This window comes from Chenopodium quinoa, unplaced genomic scaffold (genome assembly GCF_001683475.1).
Source record: "Chenopodium quinoa cultivar QQ74 unplaced genomic scaffold, ASM168347v1, whole genome shotgun sequence".
Classification (NCBI taxonomy): domain Eukaryota; kingdom Viridiplantae; phylum Streptophyta; class Magnoliopsida; order Caryophyllales; family Amaranthaceae; genus Chenopodium; species Chenopodium quinoa.
The window spans coordinates 3,926,944-3,947,520 of NW_018742204.1; the positions used below are offsets into that span (position 1 = coordinate 3,926,944).

General features: G+C 32.4%; 1 protein-coding gene across 1 annotated transcript; it reads right to left on the bottom strand.

Annotated features, from left to right (window-relative positions):
• Positions 1 to 12,470: 12,470 nt before the first annotated feature.
• Positions 12,471 to 14,361, bottom strand: LOC110686594 (protein FAR1-RELATED SEQUENCE 5-like). Its single transcript, XM_021863484.1, has 2 exons — positions 13,807 to 14,361; positions 12,471 to 13,670 (listed from the first exon to the last, which is right to left on the bottom strand). Exons 1-2 carry the CDS (start codon positions 14,359 to 14,361, stop codon positions 12,471 to 12,473), a joined length of 1,755 nt encoding a protein of 584 aa, XP_021719176.1.
• Positions 14,362 to 20,577: the final 6,216 nt, after the last annotated feature.

Here is a 20,577-nt window from a genome sequence, read left to right on the forward strand (position 1 = left end):
AGATACTTGTTCCATTTTCTTATTTGAAAAGCTTTTACAATATTTATTTATTTCTCTCACCTAATGGACCCAACATATATTCTCTCTCCTCCAATTCTCACCACTACTTTTGCTTTTTATAATTTTTCCCCTATCTCCATAATTTATTACTTAGGGCTTGTTCTCTTCCGTTGAAATTCAGTTCAGTTCAGTTCAGTTCAGCTCTTAATTTACGTCTAATGATATTGCTAATGATATAAAGCCAAATTTCATTCTTTTAAGCTCTTATTACAACGACGACGACAACAACAACAACAACAACAACAACAACAACAACAACAACAATAATAATAATAATAATAAGCTTTTATTCATGGGATCGTGGTCGCGATGTCTGTGTTGATTTGACAGGGTCTTCTCCTTTGACACAGTCAGGGCTATCTGACTTCATTCCTGGGCGGGTTGTGGCTGATGCGGCTCATCGGAAACTGGTAAAGTATGAAGCTCGATGTCAGGCGATTGGATATGGTTTCATTCCCTTCTCCTTTTCTTCGCTTGGGGAATTAGAGAAAGAGGCTGTTGCGTTACTGAAGCGGATTCATAGGTTCTCGACGACGCAAGACATTGGGGCTCGTGCTGCAGCTCATATCTTCACTAGGGTAGGATTTGCAATAGCTAGAGGAGTGGGGGCCCAGATTGTATCTCGGCTTCCCACTAATTTATTGTAGGTTGTATGACTTTTGTTTTTGAGATAATAATAATAATAATAATAATAATAATAATAATAATAATCAATAAGTAATAAATAATAATAATAATAATCATCAATAAATAATAATAATAATGATAACAATACTAATTGAAATAACGATACTAATAATAATAATCAATAAATAATAATAATAATAATCATCAATAAATAATAATAATAATAATAATAACAATAATAATAACAACAATAATAATAATAATAATAATAATAATCAATAAATAATAATAATAATAATAATAATAATAATATGTACATTTGTATATACACATATGTATAGTAATAAATAATCAATAAATAATCAAAGATCACTAATCCGTAGTTAAAAATCACTAATTAATAAGTTCAGTTCAGTTCAGTTCGGTTCAGTTCAGTTCAGTTCAGCTCAGTTCAGTTCAGTTCAGTTCGGTTCTGTTCAGTTCAGTTCAGCTGAGTTCAGTCAATCGGAACAGGCCCTTACTCCAATTTCTCCTAAAACTCCGCGCATGGAGAAATAGAGCAAGTATTTAATAATTTTTCTTAAATAAACCTGGTACACAATAACATTATTGTGGAACAAATATCTCACATGACTTTACTCACTCAGCCAAGCCATTACTCTCCCAACTTATTTCTTACAAATTAACTGCTCCAAATTAATTCTTTCCTTTATTTTTACAAACAATCTGACACTTTCTCTCTCTTCCCTTCTTGCATTTTTTCTCTCTTCGGCTCGACTACTTCAATGGCGAGAACCAGAGGAGGTGCTACATTTCAACGAAAACGTGGCCTTCGTTCTTCGGCTACAAAAGTCGACGAACCACCACCTTCTGGTAATCTTTGTTTATCTCTTTTTTTCTGCAAATTTTGAGCTGATTAATTGTTGTTTTTCTATAATTGAAACTATTTGCATGAATTTTTGTATGAATTTTTGTTTGAATTTTGTTTCGTAGTGAAGATCTAGGGTTTTGCGATGTTCGATTGTTATTTCATTCAATTTTGATTGTTTTTTGTTTTCTCATTCAATTTTATTGATAATGTGTTGTTATCGATGATGATTTGTGTAATTTTGAGCTGATTATTTGTTGTTTTTTCTTTAATTGAAACTATTTGTATGAATTTTTGTTTGAATTTTGTTTCGTAGTGAAGATCTAGGGTTTTGCGATGTTTGATTCTTATTTCTTTCAATTTTGATTGTTTTTTATTTTCTCATTCAATTTTATTGATAATGTGTTGTTCTCGATGAAGATTTGTGTAATTTTGAGCTAATTAATTGTTGTTTTCTTTAATTGTAACTATTTGCATGAATTTTTGTTTGAATTTTGTTTTGTAGTGAAGATCTAGGGTTTTGCGATGCTCGATTCTTATTTCGTTCAATTTTGATTGTTTTTTGTTTTCTCATTCAATTTTATTGATAATGTGTTGTTCTCGATGATGATTTGTGCAATTTTTTTTTGAGTTGACTAATTGTTGTTTTCTACTTTATGATATATTTAAATGTTTTGGGATAGTAATTTTTATAGATTATATGTTTGTCTAATGTATCTAGTTAGTAGTTTAGAAAAGTATAAAGATCAAACTAGCTAACTCTCACTTGATTGTAATTGCCTAGCAATCGGTTCCTGTTAGTACTAACAAGTAACAACTTGTTAATTAGAATGTAACTCTGATATCAATATGTTTCCTATGTGCCATCTAAGTTGCAATTCTAGTATATATCATAAGACTAATCCAAGACCAAAGTGCATGCTTAATTACTTATATATGTGTAAGTGAAAAATCATGCTTTCCTTGAGGATGGAGGTGGAGGGATTATATATGTTACTAACTTGATAGTCTATATGATCAAAGATATTGTTGTGCTTTTGCTTAAAGTTTACCATAAACGATAGTGTACAGAGTCACGTATGATTTGTGAATTGTGATTTATATTCAATAACAATAAAAATTGTCCAACTGATGAGGCCTTGATGTATTAGGTAAAACTGAGGACTTGTGTACGATACGTCATAAGCTTAAATCTTCCCACCTCCATTTGTAATTCAATAATTTGGAAATTTTGCCTATTTTTTGGAATGGTGGATTGATGCTTAATGCTTGAAATCGTTTGAATAAAGTTTATGATATTATTCAGTGACAATTTAGAAACCAGATTCTTTACTAGCTGTTTATTCAATCATAAAACTAGTTAAGTGCCTGTATCTTGTTTATGGTTTCTCTTTTACAAGGGAAGGGCCATTTTTAAAATATTTTTTTTACCATTCTAAATTGCTTGATTGAATGAGCATGTCTCAGCTTAGTTGGAAGTAGGTTTACCATATTTTGTTAGTAGAATTATCTAGTCTATTGATGATATACAGTTTATTGATCTCCTAAGATATGAAAGGAGATTTTCTATATTCTTCTGTGCTGGACCACAGAACCTGCTACAAATTTCTTTCATAAAACCATATGTTCGCATCTGATTATCATGCATGTTAACTGTTCAGTTTTTTTTTAAAGTAGCATTGCTGATTATTTTTTGTTCTGTTTTTAGTGCTCCATGTGTATTATATATGCTGCATAAACATGCACTTTACAATGACATGTCACGGTCTTAAATTTTCTGGTCACTATTGTTTCAGTAAGGTCACTATAATTTACATTTTGATTTCTTTTGTATACAAATGTTGCCAAAGTTTCGAAGAAGAATACTAGAGCTAAAAAGAAAAAGAATGCTGCTGAAGAAGATGTTTCTAGAGAGTTTCATGAGCATCAAGTTCCTGCAACTAGTTCACCTTCATCTCGGCAAAAGAGAACTCGTGAAGATGAACCCGAACCTAGCGTTGAAGCTACTGCTCTTGTTCGTGTTAAGAGGCAAAGGATAAGAACAAAGGAATCAATAGTTGAAGTTGGTGGTGATGTACCTACGTAAGTAACTTTGTTTACTTTGGAGTGCTCTCAAAAAGTTAGATTCAACATGCATGTTTGTGTGACTATGCATTATTATTTCTATTTTGCAGATTGCGGCTATTTAAAACTAAATGTAGGCCTTTGAAATTGGTTGACATGATGTCTAAGTTTATTGATGACCAAAAAATTTATGTGAATGAAATTGGCTTTGGAGGGTTGTTATCATTGAAGTTGAAAAGGAATCCTACTAGTATGTATAGGTGGCTAATTGATTGTTTTGACTGTGGTAGCTGCATGTTTTCAATTGATAATAGTAAGGAGTTTGTGGTGACTGAGTATAATGTGTATGATGTGTTTTGCCTTCCTTTGAACCCCAAAAATGTTGAGGAGATACCTCGATCTGCTAATAAAAATAATCCTGACTTTGTTTTCAAACATAATTGGAGGTTGAATTTTGGGTTGACATATGAAAATGACCAAATTCCACTTAATTTGTTAGAGGATAGGATACCTACTTTAGGTCAAGGTGGAGATGAGTTTAAGCAACTCTTTGTTATGCATGCAGTATCCTCATTTTTAGCTCCTACTTCTAACAGAACCAATGATCTTAGGATTGCTAAGGCACTTGATGATGTTGGACAAATTAAGAATTTGAATTGGTGTAAATATGTTCTTGAAAAACTGTGTGAAGGTGTTAAAAGTTACCAAAAAGGAGAAATTCAGAACTGTTGTGGTTGTATTTTGATGTTGGAGATTATTTACTTTCATAGGTTGAAATTTAGGAATGTTGAATTAAGTATTTCTTTACCCTTAATTCAACATTGGATAGATGAGTTGATTAGGGACAGAATTAAGAAGGAAATATTGTCGAAAATTTTTGGTTGTGGGATTTTACTCTGTGATGTGTATCCTATTAGTGGTAAGCTGAAGTTTCAGGATGCTCATGTGGGTACTACAGGGGGAAGTATGGGGAATGTTGATAATGTCAGGGGGGTAATGATGTACCTGGTACAATACAGTTCATTCTCCCACCAGGTTCGATGTCAGATCAAGAGATCCATTTGGCTGCTATTGATGTAAGGAGTAACTGACTTTTATTTTTTTTTTTAATTATTGGATATGATTTAAATATTTATACATGATTTTTTAATGTCTTTGCAGCCCGTTCATGAACATTTTTTGTTCATGAAAAGATATATGAATGTGATTTCTTGTTTTTACATTGACAAGATAAAACAGATTCTTCTTTCACGCCGCAATGAGACCAACAATGCTCCTGGTATTAATGTGTCTCAGGATGATCGGTGTTTTTTGGATCCTCAAGTTCAATTTGTGATTGATGAGATCTCTGAACTTGCTATTTGGGTGACAAAATGCCCGAGGTGTTGGATCAAGTTTCTACATTGACCACAACAAAATAAATGAAGGGTTGGAGGAAATTAGAGGCACTTTGCCTGTGATTGGTTTTGAAAATATTCTTACGAATGGAGGGTTCAGATGTTCGATTTCTTTTAATTGGAAATATGATGAAAAGCTTATAGTTATTTCACACTTTTTGAAGTCAAATAACAAGGAAATGAAGCTATTGGATCAATTAGTCCTAGAGATTGTTGACCAAACCTGGGCACCGTGTCGGGCCGTGCCGCCGCGGGCCGTGCCTGGCGGGCCACGGGCTGGTTCGTGCCGTGCCGGTCGTGCCGGCGGGCCCAGGATTTCGTGCCGTGCCGTGCCGGCCATTTTCACAGGCCAGCCCACGGCACGGCACAACCCTCGTGCCTGGCGGGCTCGTGCCGTGCCGGCCACGTGCCGGCCACGTGCCGGCCTGCGGGCTGGTGCAGTTTTCAAATTATTTTTTTATTTTTTTTTTATTTTTATTTTTTTTATATATATGACAACATTATAAATTAATAAGTTTATAATGTATATAAGTTATAAAATTATAATTATAAGTTTATAAGGTTATAACTTATAAGTTTATAACTTATAAGTTATAAGTTATTAAGTTATGAATTTTATAATTATAAGTTGAATATTTATGTTTTATAATTTGTATATTCAATATTTATATTTATATATTTACTTTATACTATTACTTTAAAATTTAATGTTTATGATTTATTAGTAATTGGTATAATTTTATTTTTTTTTAATATGAATTTACAAATTGTAACAAAACGGGGAAAAAAGGCAAATTGGACTTTGGATGTGAATAATGCGTACTTTATATTATTATTACTTGAGTTGAGAAAATTGTACAATGATAACAATGATAAAAATCATACAATGATGGTATTAAACAAAAATTGGAAAATGATAAAATTGATATTTTTAAAATCGTACAATATACAATAATTGTCTATTCTTCTTCTCCTTCTTCTTGCTCGTCTTCGTCTTCATCTTCGCCTTCGCCTTCAAGGTCATCGGCTAGTTGCATAGATTGGGAACTAGCCGAACCCGAACCGGAAGCGGAGGTTCCTTCTTCGTTGTCGTTGTGGTCGTAAGAACGGTCTTGTGAGCGATTTTCCGCATCCAACCAATCTTTGAAACACACGCACATTTCTAGTGTTTCGGGTTTTAGATTTGTTCTTCTATCGTCTAAAACCCTTCTGGATGCGCTGAAAGCTCGTTCGGAGGCGACGGAGGAAACTTGGATAACAAGAATGTCTCGTGCCATTGCCGCCAAAGTTGGATGCTTCGAGCTTTGTTGTTTCCACCATGCAAGGAGGTCGAGGCTGTTTATCTCATCGTCGTCCATGCCTTTGGTGAAGTCGTAACTCAGGTACATCTGCAACTCCGAGACGTCGCTTTGCGTTCTCCTGATTGATGAATCACCTGAAAACCTTGAAATCAAGTTAGTAGCTTGTGAAAATAAATGTTTGGCCTTCTTAGTTACGTTTTTGGATGGTTGGGAAGGCCCTGAGCGAGGAACGGTGCCATATTTGGCTTCATAGACTCTATATAAAGCAAAAAACTGATCCTTCACATTAGTCTTATAGTTTTCTACATCATCGTCAAGAAACATGCATTGAAAGTAAATGTCAACTAACATAAATGTGTTTTCATACTTTTGCCTAGGATCTAATATGGAAGCAAAAATATAAATCAAAGGAATCTCACTATAATATTTACGCCACTTTTTTCCATTGCTGGAAGATACTGATCATAATCACTTTGATGGCGATTATCAGCGAAAAGTTGGGCGAGTAAGCATGCATTAGAAAGAAAGTTTTGAGCACAAGGATTGTAAACAGTAGAAAAACAATACGTAATGTTATATAATAACTGTAAAAATTGCATATATCTTTCACAGTTATTCCAATCATCATCATACAAAGCATTTTGTGGAAATTTTTGGTTGTAAAATAATGTTAACGGGCCCTTGTACTCAATTGCCTTTGTTAACATGTCATAGGTGGAATTCCACCTAGTTGGGCAATCGGTTCTAATTTTTATTACCCTTATCTTTTGTTGTTTTAGAAAACTCTTCCATTATTGGTATCTCATGTTAGAGCTATTAATAGACATAATAGCATCTCTGATTTTGCTGTAGTATGGGCCAATTGCCCGAACTCCATCCTGTACACATAAGTTAAGTACATGGCAAACACATCTAGTATGAAGAGCTTCACCGTCTAATAGTACATCGGTTAAGTTTTGTTTGATAAGATTAGTTGTGTATGTCATAGTGGTTGCATTATCAAAAGTCATAGACATCATTTTATCTCGAAGGTTGTATTCGTCTATTGCTTGCATTAAATGGTGAGCAATGTTAATGCCGGTGTGTGGGTATTCCAGCATTTTGAAATGTATTATTCTTTTTTGTAACATCCATTGATCATCTACCCAATGGCAAGTCACACATAAATAGTGATATTTATAACCACTATCCCAAGAATCGACTGTTAAAGATACTCTACAGTTAAGGTTACTCAATTCGGCTTGTAACCGGACTTTGTACTCTAGGAAATTTTTCATTGCGGCGGAACGAACGGTTTTCCTAGAGATTCTTTTATGTTGGGGTTGTAGTGCTTTGTTAATGTAGGTGTTGAATGCGTCACTTTCCGAGAAAAGAAAAGGTTGTTCGGCGTGTACTATCATTTTTCCTAGTTCATCCCTATCCCTCTCATAGTTGTATGTAAAGCCGTATGGATGGAATTGGGAAATTTTGGGCTGGGTTGGATCACTAGCTGGTTTTTCACAAGCTTTCATGTGTCTAGATAAGTGTCCCGTCCCGTTTTTGGTAACTGCCGTGAATACACTATTACATGTTTTACATTTTGCCCATTGTTCACCATCTTTACTTAGGACAAAATAACACCATACCTCACTCCTTCGGTTTTTCAAAAGTAGCATCTCAGTTTCGGTTAACCATTCATGATGTGTGTGATGGTTAGTAGTGGGACTAGTGGGAGTGGCAGTAGAAGGGGTAGAACCGGAGGGAATTCGGGTACTTTCTTGGCTACCTTGGCTAGAACAATAGTTTTGTTGATCACCGATATAATTAGGTAGAAATTGGTATGGTGGTAGTGGAAATTGGTTTAGTGGTGGTGCTGGAAATCCCGACGTATTACATGGCTCATAGCCCGGGGGGAAGTAAATGGGGTCATTGGTTTGACTCGTAATTTGGGGGCTCGTTGTATTTGGTGGTTCCCTAGAACTACTACTACGGATAAGTCGGCCTTTCCCCCTAGACCTAGATGGTGGGTTGTTCGATGCCATAATTAACAATTAATTTTTTAATAAAAAGTGGTTAACTATAATAATAATAATTAATAACAACAATTTTAACAATAAAAATATCAATAATAATAATTAATAACAACAACTATAACAATAACAATAACAACAAAAATAAATAATAACAACAATTGTAACAATAATAATAATTAATAACAACAATTATAACAACAACAATAATAATTAACAACAATAATAATTAAACAAGATTATTCTAATAATAACAATAAAACAATAATAAATTTAAGATTAGTTTAAATCTTACAACCGTGCTTCAACGCTCCACTAATTACGATTACGAACTTTTTAATTTTTTCCGATATTAGGAAAATAATTAGATAATTTAAGAGAATAATTAGAGAATTTAAGAAAATAAGGATTATTAGAGATTTAGAGAATATAAGAGATAAGAAGAAGAGATTGTGATTTTGTGATTTGGGAATGAAATGGAGGTGAGTATTTATAGAATTTTTGGGGAGCAAATTGGCAAAAAACTAGCCGTTTTTTAGCCGTTTTTTTGGCTTATTAAGGAGCTAGAATAAACGGTAACATTACCGTTGGCCCGCGGGCCGTTCCGGGCCGTGCCTGCGGGCCGGCACGACGGGCCAGCACGGCGAGCCATGGCCGTGCTCGTGCTGGGCCGTGCCTGGGAATTCTCAACCCTGTCCGTGGCATGGCCCGTGGCACGGGAGTTGAACTTCGTGCCGTGTCGTGCTTGAATTCGGGCCGTGCCGGGCGGCACGCGGGCCAACCCGGCCCGTGCCCAGGTTTATTGTTGACTATTGCATTATCAATGATTCTTGTTTGGCTCCTAAGTAAGTAATCTTTTGTTTGATTACATTGATTTTCTCTTATTTATTTATTTATGAAACACCTTTTTAATTCTTATTTTATACTCTTTGACACAGTGAACTGTTGGTATTTTTTCACGAAAAGCATTTGATTCAAAGGCAAGACTTCTACACATTAGGAAAGCCTTCTGAAATCATGAGCAGTAATATTTTGGATTGCTGGGCATTGCTTCTCAATGAAAATTATAAATTTCTTAAGGATGGACCTCGGAAATTGTACTTTGGTTCTTTAATTAGTGTGAGTTGTTTAATTATTTCAATTTTTATACATGTTTATACTTTTCACTTATTTTTTTATTTGTTTAAATATTATGAAGGTTACAATAGTAGAAGCTGCCAGCAGTGATGACAATTCACAACTAGTGGACAATGTTTATCAAGAATTGGAGGAGTGGATGAAAATAGCTTGCAATAATTTTGATTTGTTAGAAGTGGAGCTGGTAATACTTTCTGTTTTTTTATGCTTTGAAAAATATAGTTCCCTTTTTTTTATGTTGTAGATACCTTTATTTAAATGAGAGTGCCTATTGTAAAATACTCTTATAAAGTTTAGATTATAACTGAAAAGATCAGTGATATCATTAATAATAAGAACTACTTACTGAGTAGTCCAGTTTTCAGTCCATAGAGAATATAGCAAGTTAGGGCCAGTTCTTGTAAGTTTTTAACTGTATCAGTTCAGCATAAACAATATAAAAAGGAGTGTAGCTGGAAGGGGCTTTCATTTTCCGTGTAGCTTGGCCTTATGGAGTATGTCAAAGGCTCTGAAATGGGCCTACATGGCAGTAAGCTTAAGAGTTGGAGGTGTAATAGTTAAAATTAGTTTGGCAAGACATGACCTAGAGAGGGTATATTTATGTCATATAGTGCATCCTTCACATCAGGTTTCACAGCAACAAGAACAAAATTGTTTAATTTCCTTGACTAAGTGGCAGAATAATGTTCATTATTGAACATGGTTGCTAATGTATAATTGTGAAACTGATGATTGTTGTAATATGGAAGCAATAAAATCACCAATGGCGCAATACAACATATAACCTAGACCTCAGAGTGGCTAGAAATTAGTAGTATATTTTTAAAAGAGGTCACTATAATATCAAAAATGGAATCTATATGTGTTTTTTTTAATTACTAATTGTGGTATCTTTGTTGCAGATATTTTTACCTTGTCTTTGTGGCAATCACTATTGCTTATTTGTGGTGAATTTGACTGAAGGAAAAATTCAGTTTATTGATAATCTGAATTATGATGAGGATGGTCGTAACTTCTTGAAAAAGTTATCTAGTCTCTTGGTATTACTTTTTCACTCTTCCATATTCTCACTATTTTCTTGTCTAAAGGTTTTGATTGTGAGTTTTAGGAATTAGGATTTGGACAAATTTTAAACTAGTTTACATGTGAAACTAGCATTGTGAGTTTGTAAAGTGTAACATTTATAGTAGTAACTGAGACAAAAGTCGAATAAATTGTATCATAAAGTTACAGCATGGTTGTTATAATGACTCTTAATAGATCATATAATGTGACTGTGATCTGATTATATGCTTTTTTGCTAGTGTGATATGATCAGTACCTTCTTTGATCAAAGGCTTACTCAATTTGAAGCTACGGTTGACTATGCTTTGGAGTTTCCTACTTTGAATTGGAGATCAAGCAAAGATAATTCAAATTCTGGTGTTTATACTATAATGAGTATGCTTTTATTCAATGGAGCTGATGAGTTTAAATGTGAAATTTTAAAAACAGTTATGATTCTATCCCTTTTAAATTATTTGTTTTATTTCTTTTAATTAATATCACAATATCTTATACTGATTATTTACTTTTTTTAGGCTTCAAATAGGAAGATTCTCCGGATTCAAATTGATGCATCTTTAGTGTTATCTGATATGAATGAAGCTAGATCAAATATAATTGGTAAGGTGGGTGAATTCAAGCCTGATAGGCAGCGTCTTTCAAAAGAGGTTGAAGGAAGAAGGAAGAAAGAGATTGAGCAGAGGAAGAATAAGAAGAAGCCGACAGTAGACAAGAAGAAGAAAGGAAAGGCTTAAGATGTCAGAACATTGTGTAACTGATTTTTAAACTTAGTTGTGATCATAATTTTCTGAAACTAAGCAAAGTACTTTGAAGATTGTATATCTAATTAGTACTCATTCAACTTTTGTGTAGGTTATTGAATGAAGATTGGAAAAATATTCATTTTGTGTAAACAAGCTTTTGCCAATATTTTATGAAAATGGTATATTGTTTGTTTAATTCAATTATTAAAGTTCTCTGTTATCTTAGGTCACTATATGTTAAAATAAAGTCACTATATTATTTATAAGGTCTTTGTTTGGTGAAAAAGGTCACTTCGTTTTCATTATTTTGTAGTGTCAAAATTAAGGACTATGTTTTTTAATTAATGGTAATCATCATAGATCACTATATGTTAAAATAAAGTCACTATATTATTTATAAGGTCTTTGTTTAATAAAAAAAAAAAGGCCACTTCGTTTTCAATATTTTATAGTGTCAAAATTAAGGACTATGTTTTAAATTAATGGTAATTATCATAGGTCACTATATGTTAAAATAAAGTCACTATTTTATTAATAAGGTTACTATTCTAAATATAAAGGTAACTATGTCAAAATTATGGACTATGTTAATTAATGGTAATAAACTGACAATAAAAGGGTATTAAATAAAGATTACTATTTAAAATAAAGATCATTATATTGTAAAAAAAGGTTACTACTCCAAGAAGTATACATCTCAAAATTAAAGGTTACTATGCTAATCATAAAACAGACTATATCATAATAATCAGTAGTTAGTTATAAGATTTGAGCATTTCATTTTCTTGATTTCTTATCTGTTGATCACAGGAAACATTGAAACAAGATAGCTTTAACAACTAAAAGGAGCTTTCCGTGTAGGATAGCAAACTACCAATTAACAACAAGTTTAGAGAAGGAGGCTTTGGGTATAAGGTATTAAAGTACTCATTTGTTATTCCTTGTTTGTTTGAAAATGATTAAGTACAATTAAGATCAAATTAAAAAGACACTATATGATAACAAAGGACACTATGTCAATCATAAAAGACACTATATCATAAAAAAAGACAATATCATCGTAAAAGACACTATATAAGTATTTAAAAGATATAAAGTTTCCAAGAATGAAATTACAAATAAAAGGTAACCAAGTAACAATACAGGTTACTATGATAAAATATGGTGTTCTTAAGATAAAATTTGATGTTTTCAGACTATCAGAGCATATACTTATTATTAATATTTGGTGTTTTGGCACCAAATTCTCTATGCTTCCTCCTCTTCCCCTTTTTCATGTAGTCATAGCTTCCTAGAATCCTTTTATTTGATTGGCTTCCTTTAGTTTTTGCACGAGCTGGGTCTAGTACTTGAACCACACTAGATGAAGTTGGCTCTGAATTCTCTTTTACACATGTAGTGTTCTCATAATGGTTGTCAGTTGACTTCATAGCAGAAATAATCTCATCAATTGCACTTGAATCTTTTGTAAAGCTTTCTTCTAAGACTTTCCTTGCTTGTTTAAACTTGTGGCTCTTAAGGATTAAACTATAATACTTCCTAATCATGTGTAGCCGCCAGGGTGTGAAGTTGTTTAATGTCCCCTTCATCCTTTGCTCTGCCTCCATAATTTCCCAAACTTTATCCTTAGCCATTTTAGTCCACCTGAAAGATATGTATTGCTCTGGGATTGTTTCAATAGAATGCATGTGTAAGATTCTAAGGCTATGGAAGCATAAACAACCCGACTCTTCAAAATTCTTGCATGGACATTGAATTGTTTGATTAATTGGATCATAAGTTACTGCTTGAGTTGTGCCATCTCTGCCTTCAAGGTACACTTGGTAAACCATTTTGTCTCCATTAATGAATAGCAGTTTAGTTTGAGATCCAATGGCTAGGTTGAATTCTTCTTCAAAGTCCCTGAATAATGTATGTGTATAAATCTCAGCATCATGTTTTAGTAAGACAGACATTGGATAGCTTGAAGTAGGAATTGATTTTATGTTATTGAACTCATAAAAATCCTCATTCCTTCTCCAAGTCTTCACTGTCTTCTGAAATATGTTGTAGAATTCTGTCAAATTTGTTTTCTTGTTTGCTTTGAATCCCACTGCATGATTTGTGCTCTCACTTCTCTGTGATGACAAGATTCCCGCGCAGGAAAAGTCCTTACTTAGAGCTGTTGACCACTTGTGCTTTAGTGAGTATAACCTTTTGAACCAACTATTGTTTTTCAGTTTGTACTTTGTCGTCATTGAATCCCAACATACTTCAAACTGAGCTTCAGTAATACAACCACTCAAGCATTTCATGAAAGCAGCTTTGAATGTGTCATCACTCTTTAAAACTCCAAATCTTGTTACAACATTTTGAATCAAGTGCCATAGACATAATCTATGTCTAGTATTTGGAAATACCTGCACATTTTTATACAGTTACTATAGTTTCAAAAATGGTTACTACATTTAAAATAGAGATAACTAAATATAATTTTAGTACAAACATATTTAGATGTAGTGGTATTCAAAAAGTTCCTTCAAAGTTAGAAATTACCTTTGGTATTGCTGCTAGCATGGCTGCATCTTGGTCTATAAACAGTGAGACATGACATTTACCACCCATTGCCTTTTTGAAGGTCTCAAATAGCCCCACAAATGAATTTGTGGTCTCATCACCAATAAAAGAACAAGCAAACATAGTGTTCTTCCAGTGGTTGTTTCCTACAAAGGGTGCACAGATGAGGTTGTAACGATTCGTCCTATATGTGGTGTCAAATACAGTGACATCCCCATATATTTTGTAATCTTCAAGCATCATGGAATCCCTCCAAAACAAGTTACAAACCCTTCCATATGAATCCAACCTTACTCTGAAAAAGAAGTTAGGGTCCTCAAAATAAGTTTCCTGTAGTTTGTCACAAACTACTTGAGAATCTCCTCCTTCAATGGCCTTTAATTTCAGTTTATAACAATAATTCATGTGGTCTTTCACTGTATGACCAATAGCATCTTCTACTCTAGCTTCATTTGACATGTAATTAAAGGATTCCATAGGTCTTAGTCCAGATTCTTGCATGGCCTCTATCACTTGCCCTTTAATTCCAGTCATTGCACGCTCTGAACGGTGGAAATGGTTCCATTGTGGTCTAGTGAGTGGATGATTGTGCACCAACACATGCTGAACTATCTCAAGTTGCCCCTCCTTATTCAATTTTGCTATTATCAAAGCATTACAGTTTGTCCTTGTTATTGGAACTCTCCTACTTTGTCTTGTTTTTTTTAACTGAAGAACTTTCCTCTGTCAAGAGTTATTCTGCAATTTTTTCCTTCTTTTTATCAGAATTTCTTAATCCAGCTGCATAACATACAAAGAACTTTTTAGTGATGATATCTTTAGTTCCAATTTTGCTTGTTTGTTTTGCTTTTCTAACACTAAAACCAACTGCAATAGCATGTTGATAATACAATTCATGTATTTCCGCAAGTGTTTCTCGATTTTCTCCTACTAACCAACCACTAATCTCATCGTTATTACTTGCACCTGTTATTTTAAAAAATAGATCACTATACTATCACTAAAGGCAACTATGTTACTTAAAAGTGGCTTTGCATGTCATAATAGATCACTATACTATTACTAAGGCAACTATGTTACTTAAAAGTGGCTTAATTACGCATAATCGCTTAATTCACAACTACGCATAATTCAATCAACATAAATTACGCATAATCGCTAAATTTTCAATCAACATAAATTACGAATAATTGCTTAATTCATAATTGCATAATCGCCTAATTCACATTATCAAATTAATACCTAAATGCCTAATTTAATTCACAACTGCATAATCTCTTAATTCACATTATCAAATTCTAAAATCAATTGCATATAAATATATCGTATTATACCTTGAGCTTGCATTAGAGGTTGATTTTCTTCATGAACTTCATTCTCATCAACAACTTCAATAATAGTTTGTTCTTCATCTTCAACAGCTTCGTTCAGATCGAAATTGATGACATTAATATCGAAGTTTTCTATAGTTTCCTGTATACATCGATTTAGATCCATTTCAATTGATTGTATAGAAGAATTCTCCATGAATTTTGATCCATGAATTTTGAAGAAATTGATCGATAATGCAGAAAATAAACCCTAGAATCGAGTAGAATTAGAAGGAAAGAGATGAAAATTCGAGCTCTATGAAAGTTTTTAATGGCGTTGAAATTAGCCTTGGGAAAGAAGTTAGTACGTTGTGGCAGAAGAAATGTTAGTAAGCTTGTTAAACAAGTCAGTGGGCTGGGCTGTGTTTTGTGGCAATTGGCACGTGAGACCATAAGGTCCACAATAAATTTATTGTGGACCAGGTCCACCCAAGAATTTTTAAGTATTTAAAAATGGAGGGAGTAATTAGATAACTAGTGTGTGATTCAGGTGTTGCCTTGAGATATTAGTTTGAATACATTTTTGTTTTTATAAATTGTTTGACTCTGTTAGTATTAATAATTTGGAAAAAATGGAATATAATGTTGAATATTGATGAGCATATCTATCGATTAACTATTACTAAAACAGAAGTTGCTGACATCACTATTGTCCACATGTCACTTTCTCAATAAAAAATTTCCCTCCCAAATGCAATGATGATGTCATCTTTGTTTTTTTTTTTTTGGAAAAGCTACTATATTTAACATTTTTGAAATTTAAATATTGGAAACTTCTACATTACAACTAAAATCTATCAATTTATCGTAGAAAATTGAAACAAACTATACTTAGTATTTAAAAACACAAACCACAACTTTTTCAAATGACACATGGCATCATAAGTCACTCATTACACCATGTGCCACATGTCATCTCCCTTAATATTTATATGTAAGTCTTTATACATTCTACAACTTGCAAATTCAATTAAGAAAGTGAAGTGTTTCATTTCTACCGTAATAAAATAAAGTTCTATTAATCTAACTAAATTCCTTCATCTTCTTTTACAGTTCTACCCTCACTCTTTTTTTTTCTTTTAAGTTATAGAAATAAAGCACACCTACATATGAAAATAATTAACCCAAGTAACAACCCGTGCATTGAACGGGCCAAAAAGCTAGTTTTAAATAGCACACTAATCAAAGACCTCCTACATTGAACTATGAATTAGACAACGTTGAACATATACTATATCATAATTTTGATTAAAATAAAAAATTTTAAAATTACAAAATATACGTAATTCTTATTTATATTCATGTATAATAGCGATTTATTTTTTAAAATGTACAAATTAACAATAGGCTTTATGTAAACTGTGCATTGCACAGGTTCTAACCTAGTATAAAAAGAAACGTGAGTATTTAGATTGGATTTTTTTTTATTCTACATTTAAATACATTTATATTGATCGATGAATAGAGCATAAATCAATCATCAATAATCAATCAATCAATAACTATATACTAAACGACATACCAGCAATGACATGTGTGTCCTTTAGTGTTTTTTTTAACACTAATTAAGTAAAGTTTTAATGAGGTAAAAAAAATTGACTAATAGATAAATTTCTTTAATTGTTTAAAATTAATTGTTGTCTAAATCTTTACTTATAGAAAGAATTAAAAAAATCAATCACAAAACTAGAAAGAAAAATCATATAAATTATAATACGATCCTGTAGACAACTAAAAATGTCTCCCCAAAACCAAATCCGATGATGAACAACCTTTCACCGCCATCATTGGTCGGGTTGAGTATTTAATCTTGGAGTGCTTAAATCCATATTTTCATTTCATAAACCAACCCAACTTCTAGCCCATTTCCCCAACTTATTTTCCTCTTTTCGTGCCTTTAAACCCAAAATAATTCATTTCGTGTCCTTTTTATAAAAATGTTTAATCCAGTTTATTTTGGTCCATAATCTGGGTCCAATGATTTAATAATTGGATGTTTCTTGAAAATAGCTTTCCAACGATATATTATAAGCCCAAATCCGAGTTATAACGAAAAAGTTATGACCAAAATATTAAACTGAGCCCAAACCGAACCTAAGCACACCTTACCTACGACCCAATGATCATTTAATCCCATTCCTAAACCAATTAGGATTAATTAGAAGATTCTATAAGTTTCTAAAAGATCTTAATTATCCTTTTTGAAAAGATAAGATTAAAGAGTTTGAAATTGAATAAAACTTTTCTTTTAAAAGTCCTAATTCTATCCGAATTGAAAGACGTTCAAAAATAGACAGATATTATTTTCGTGCCTCATAGTTTTTATCCAAATCTTAGATGGTTGGATAGCCCTTGAAATTATCTTTTCAATGAATAAAATATCAAACTCAATCCAAAACTAACACCGTCTCACTATTTCGGCCATATCTTTTGTTCTGCAAAATATTTTAATCTGATTTTAATTGTATTAGAAGGTAGACTTCAAGAGCTTTCCAACGATATCTTATTTATCTTATTCCGATTTCTGGATCAAAAGATATGATAAAAACAAAAACCGTAAAAACTACAGTCTAACGAGTTTTATTCCAATTTAATTCGAATCGTATCTTGTTTTTTCGACCCTTCTCTTTCTCTATAAATAGAGGTCATATCTCTCCTTTTTTCAAGGATCAACAAGCTTGATCATAAAATAATTCTCTTCTCCCTCTTTAGCCTAAATACTAGCCACCCTATTCTTCCATTATTCTTCCCTTAAGCACTCCAAGGAGTCCATACAATACCCTAAGTTCTATACTTAAACCAAGGCGTGAAAAGTATAATTGACTGAGGGTTTGGATCAAATCAAATCTACCTTTATTTAATTTAATTTCCATTTGATTTATATCTTTATTGAAGTTACTAACAGTTTATTCATGATGTAGCAATTCAAGGAAACGCGGAAAGTGAGTAATTAATCACTTAATTACTCTTATTTTTATTCTTGTTGCTAGTATCATGATTAGGGTTATTATTATTATTTGATTTGACTAACGATATTATTGTTGAATTGCTTCCAATAATAATGTTAATTCTTCTATTATTTATTGATCACCATATTGCATGTTAAAGGGAATATGTAATTGAAAATTACGCCTAATAAGATAAGTTGGACGACCGATTTAGGTTCCTGTTTAATCTTATTGTTTAATCAAGTGATCACGATATTTTAGAATTATATGTTGCATTAATATTCAACCAATTTAGCTTAATAATAGTTTGGAGCAAATTGAAGTTTTGTTTGTATGCCTTTGAGATCGCAGGAATCACTTTTCATTATAAGAATCGAGTAGAGGCCAATACGGGCGAATGTGACTCCATGACTCACTTCGTACCATCATCCTCGATCCTCCTTTCGTGGTTCCGAATCATATGGAGTTAGTAATCTCATGGATTATGAATTGGGTGTAACCTTCACAGGTCAATCGTTGTTGCCTATCGTTGTCCATTATTCGTGGTTGCCTTTTATGATCCGTGAACGGTTTACAAGTTCCTTAAAAACTTGTTGGCGTCTCCCTACTTTCCTTGTCCCTAATCGTATTATGTCAATTCCCACTTCCTAAGAGTGCCAAGCATATTCACAACATGCTTTAACGTAGGCGCACTTCAAACGACGCCTACAAATCCATAATAGTAATTGATGATTATTATACCATATTTTTTGTAAAGCTAATTACCTTAATAATCAACAACTACCTACGAGTAATAAACATCAACAAATAACTACATAATATATTAATTGATGACTTATAATTATTTTTATTTTTATAAGATATTTCCAAAACATAATTTAAAACATACCGATATCCCATTAGAGTTTATAACGGGAAAAAGGTTGAATAAAGAAATAATATGTTATTCGGAAGAGATATGGATTAATATTGTAAATGGCTTGATTTGAGATTAAAAAAAATAATAATAATAACGTGATTTTAATAGTGAGTACAAAGGGAATTGAATTATTTCATGAGGTAGATATATAGCTTTTAAAATTTATTTAATTAATAAGAAAATAATTGTACCACATAATTATATGTTCGTAACTTCATATGCATAACTTTTATATACATAATTAGCTAATTGGATCTTCCATGATTATTTCAATGAATATTTTGGTAGTTTAGTTCACAATATTATTAGACAATTTTCTTAAACTAATTGCTATTACACTTAATTAAAATAGTGTAGAATTGATAGTAATACAAAAAATAACTGTGCATGACACGGGATCTAACCTAGTTATTGCTAATTAAGATGACAGTATGTGTGGTGTTCATTCCATGTGGTTAGGAGTTCAAACCTTGTTAGTTTGATTTAATTTTTTTTTTTTCATTTATTTGATCAAACTATACACTAATCATATACCATTTATAAACAAGGTCGAGTCCCATAGCAAGGCCATGAGACAATGACTCTCGGCATTCCAATTTTTCACCTAAAGCATTGTGCAATCTAGGTAACAACTATTTTTTTGGTGTTTTGAGAGCCACAAATGCGGGTATTGAGAATCAATCCCGAGATCTCCTGGTATCGGTAAGGGAGCTCAAACCATTTGAGTTATGCTTCATTCTCATATAGGTAACAATTATGCATATGTAGGTTTTCAGGTATGTTGAGCGGAATTTCATTGTACGGAACATAAAGAGCCCAAGTGCGACTCCTCTATTATTTAATCCATCGCCTTTAATCAATGCTCCACTAATGCTAGTTGGACGAGAGAACCTTCCACTCTCCTGAAGTTAAAAACCAATTTATAAAGAGAGAATATGGAGAGGAAAATATTATGTTGTTTTGTGTAAACTAAGGGTTTGTTTGGCATCATTTTTTGTTTTCAGTTTCCTGTTTTTTTGAAAACTAAAAACCAAAAACATGAAACAAGAAAAAGTTGTTTCCACTTTTTTGTGGTCAGTTTTCAAAACTATTATGATTTTAATAAGTTTAAATAATTTTTTATTCATTATGTGACATATATCATATACTTTGATACAACAAAAAAACCAAAAAACAGAAAACCACAACAATGCCAAACGAACCTTAAATATTGTGTTTTTTATTTTCTAAAACCTTAAATAATATAATCACATTAGATTAATTAATCTCTTTCCCTAAATAATTTTGGGAAAAGCTCAAATTCCCAAAATACAACTTCTTATTCTTTTATTCTCACATTACCGTCCACGTAAGCAATTGTTTTTTTTTTTTTTTGGTTTATAGATACAATGAAAAACTGCTACTTGAAGTAGTAGTTTGTTAAAAAGAAAATCGCCACTTGAAGTAGCGGTTTTTATTTTAAAATCACTACTTGAAGTGGTGGTATTTATTATAGATAACAACTACTTAAAGT

Bases quoted from the DNA above. Each gene is read 5' to 3' on its own strand.
- LOC110686594 (XM_021863484.1), bottom strand. From the start codon at position 14,361: ATGACTGGAATTAAAGGGCAAGTGATAGAGGCCATGCAAGAATCTGGA. The intron at 13,671-13,806 runs GTAATTTCTAAC...AAAAATGTGCAG, and splicing joins TGCTAGCAGCAATACCAAAG to GTATTTCCAAATACTAGACA.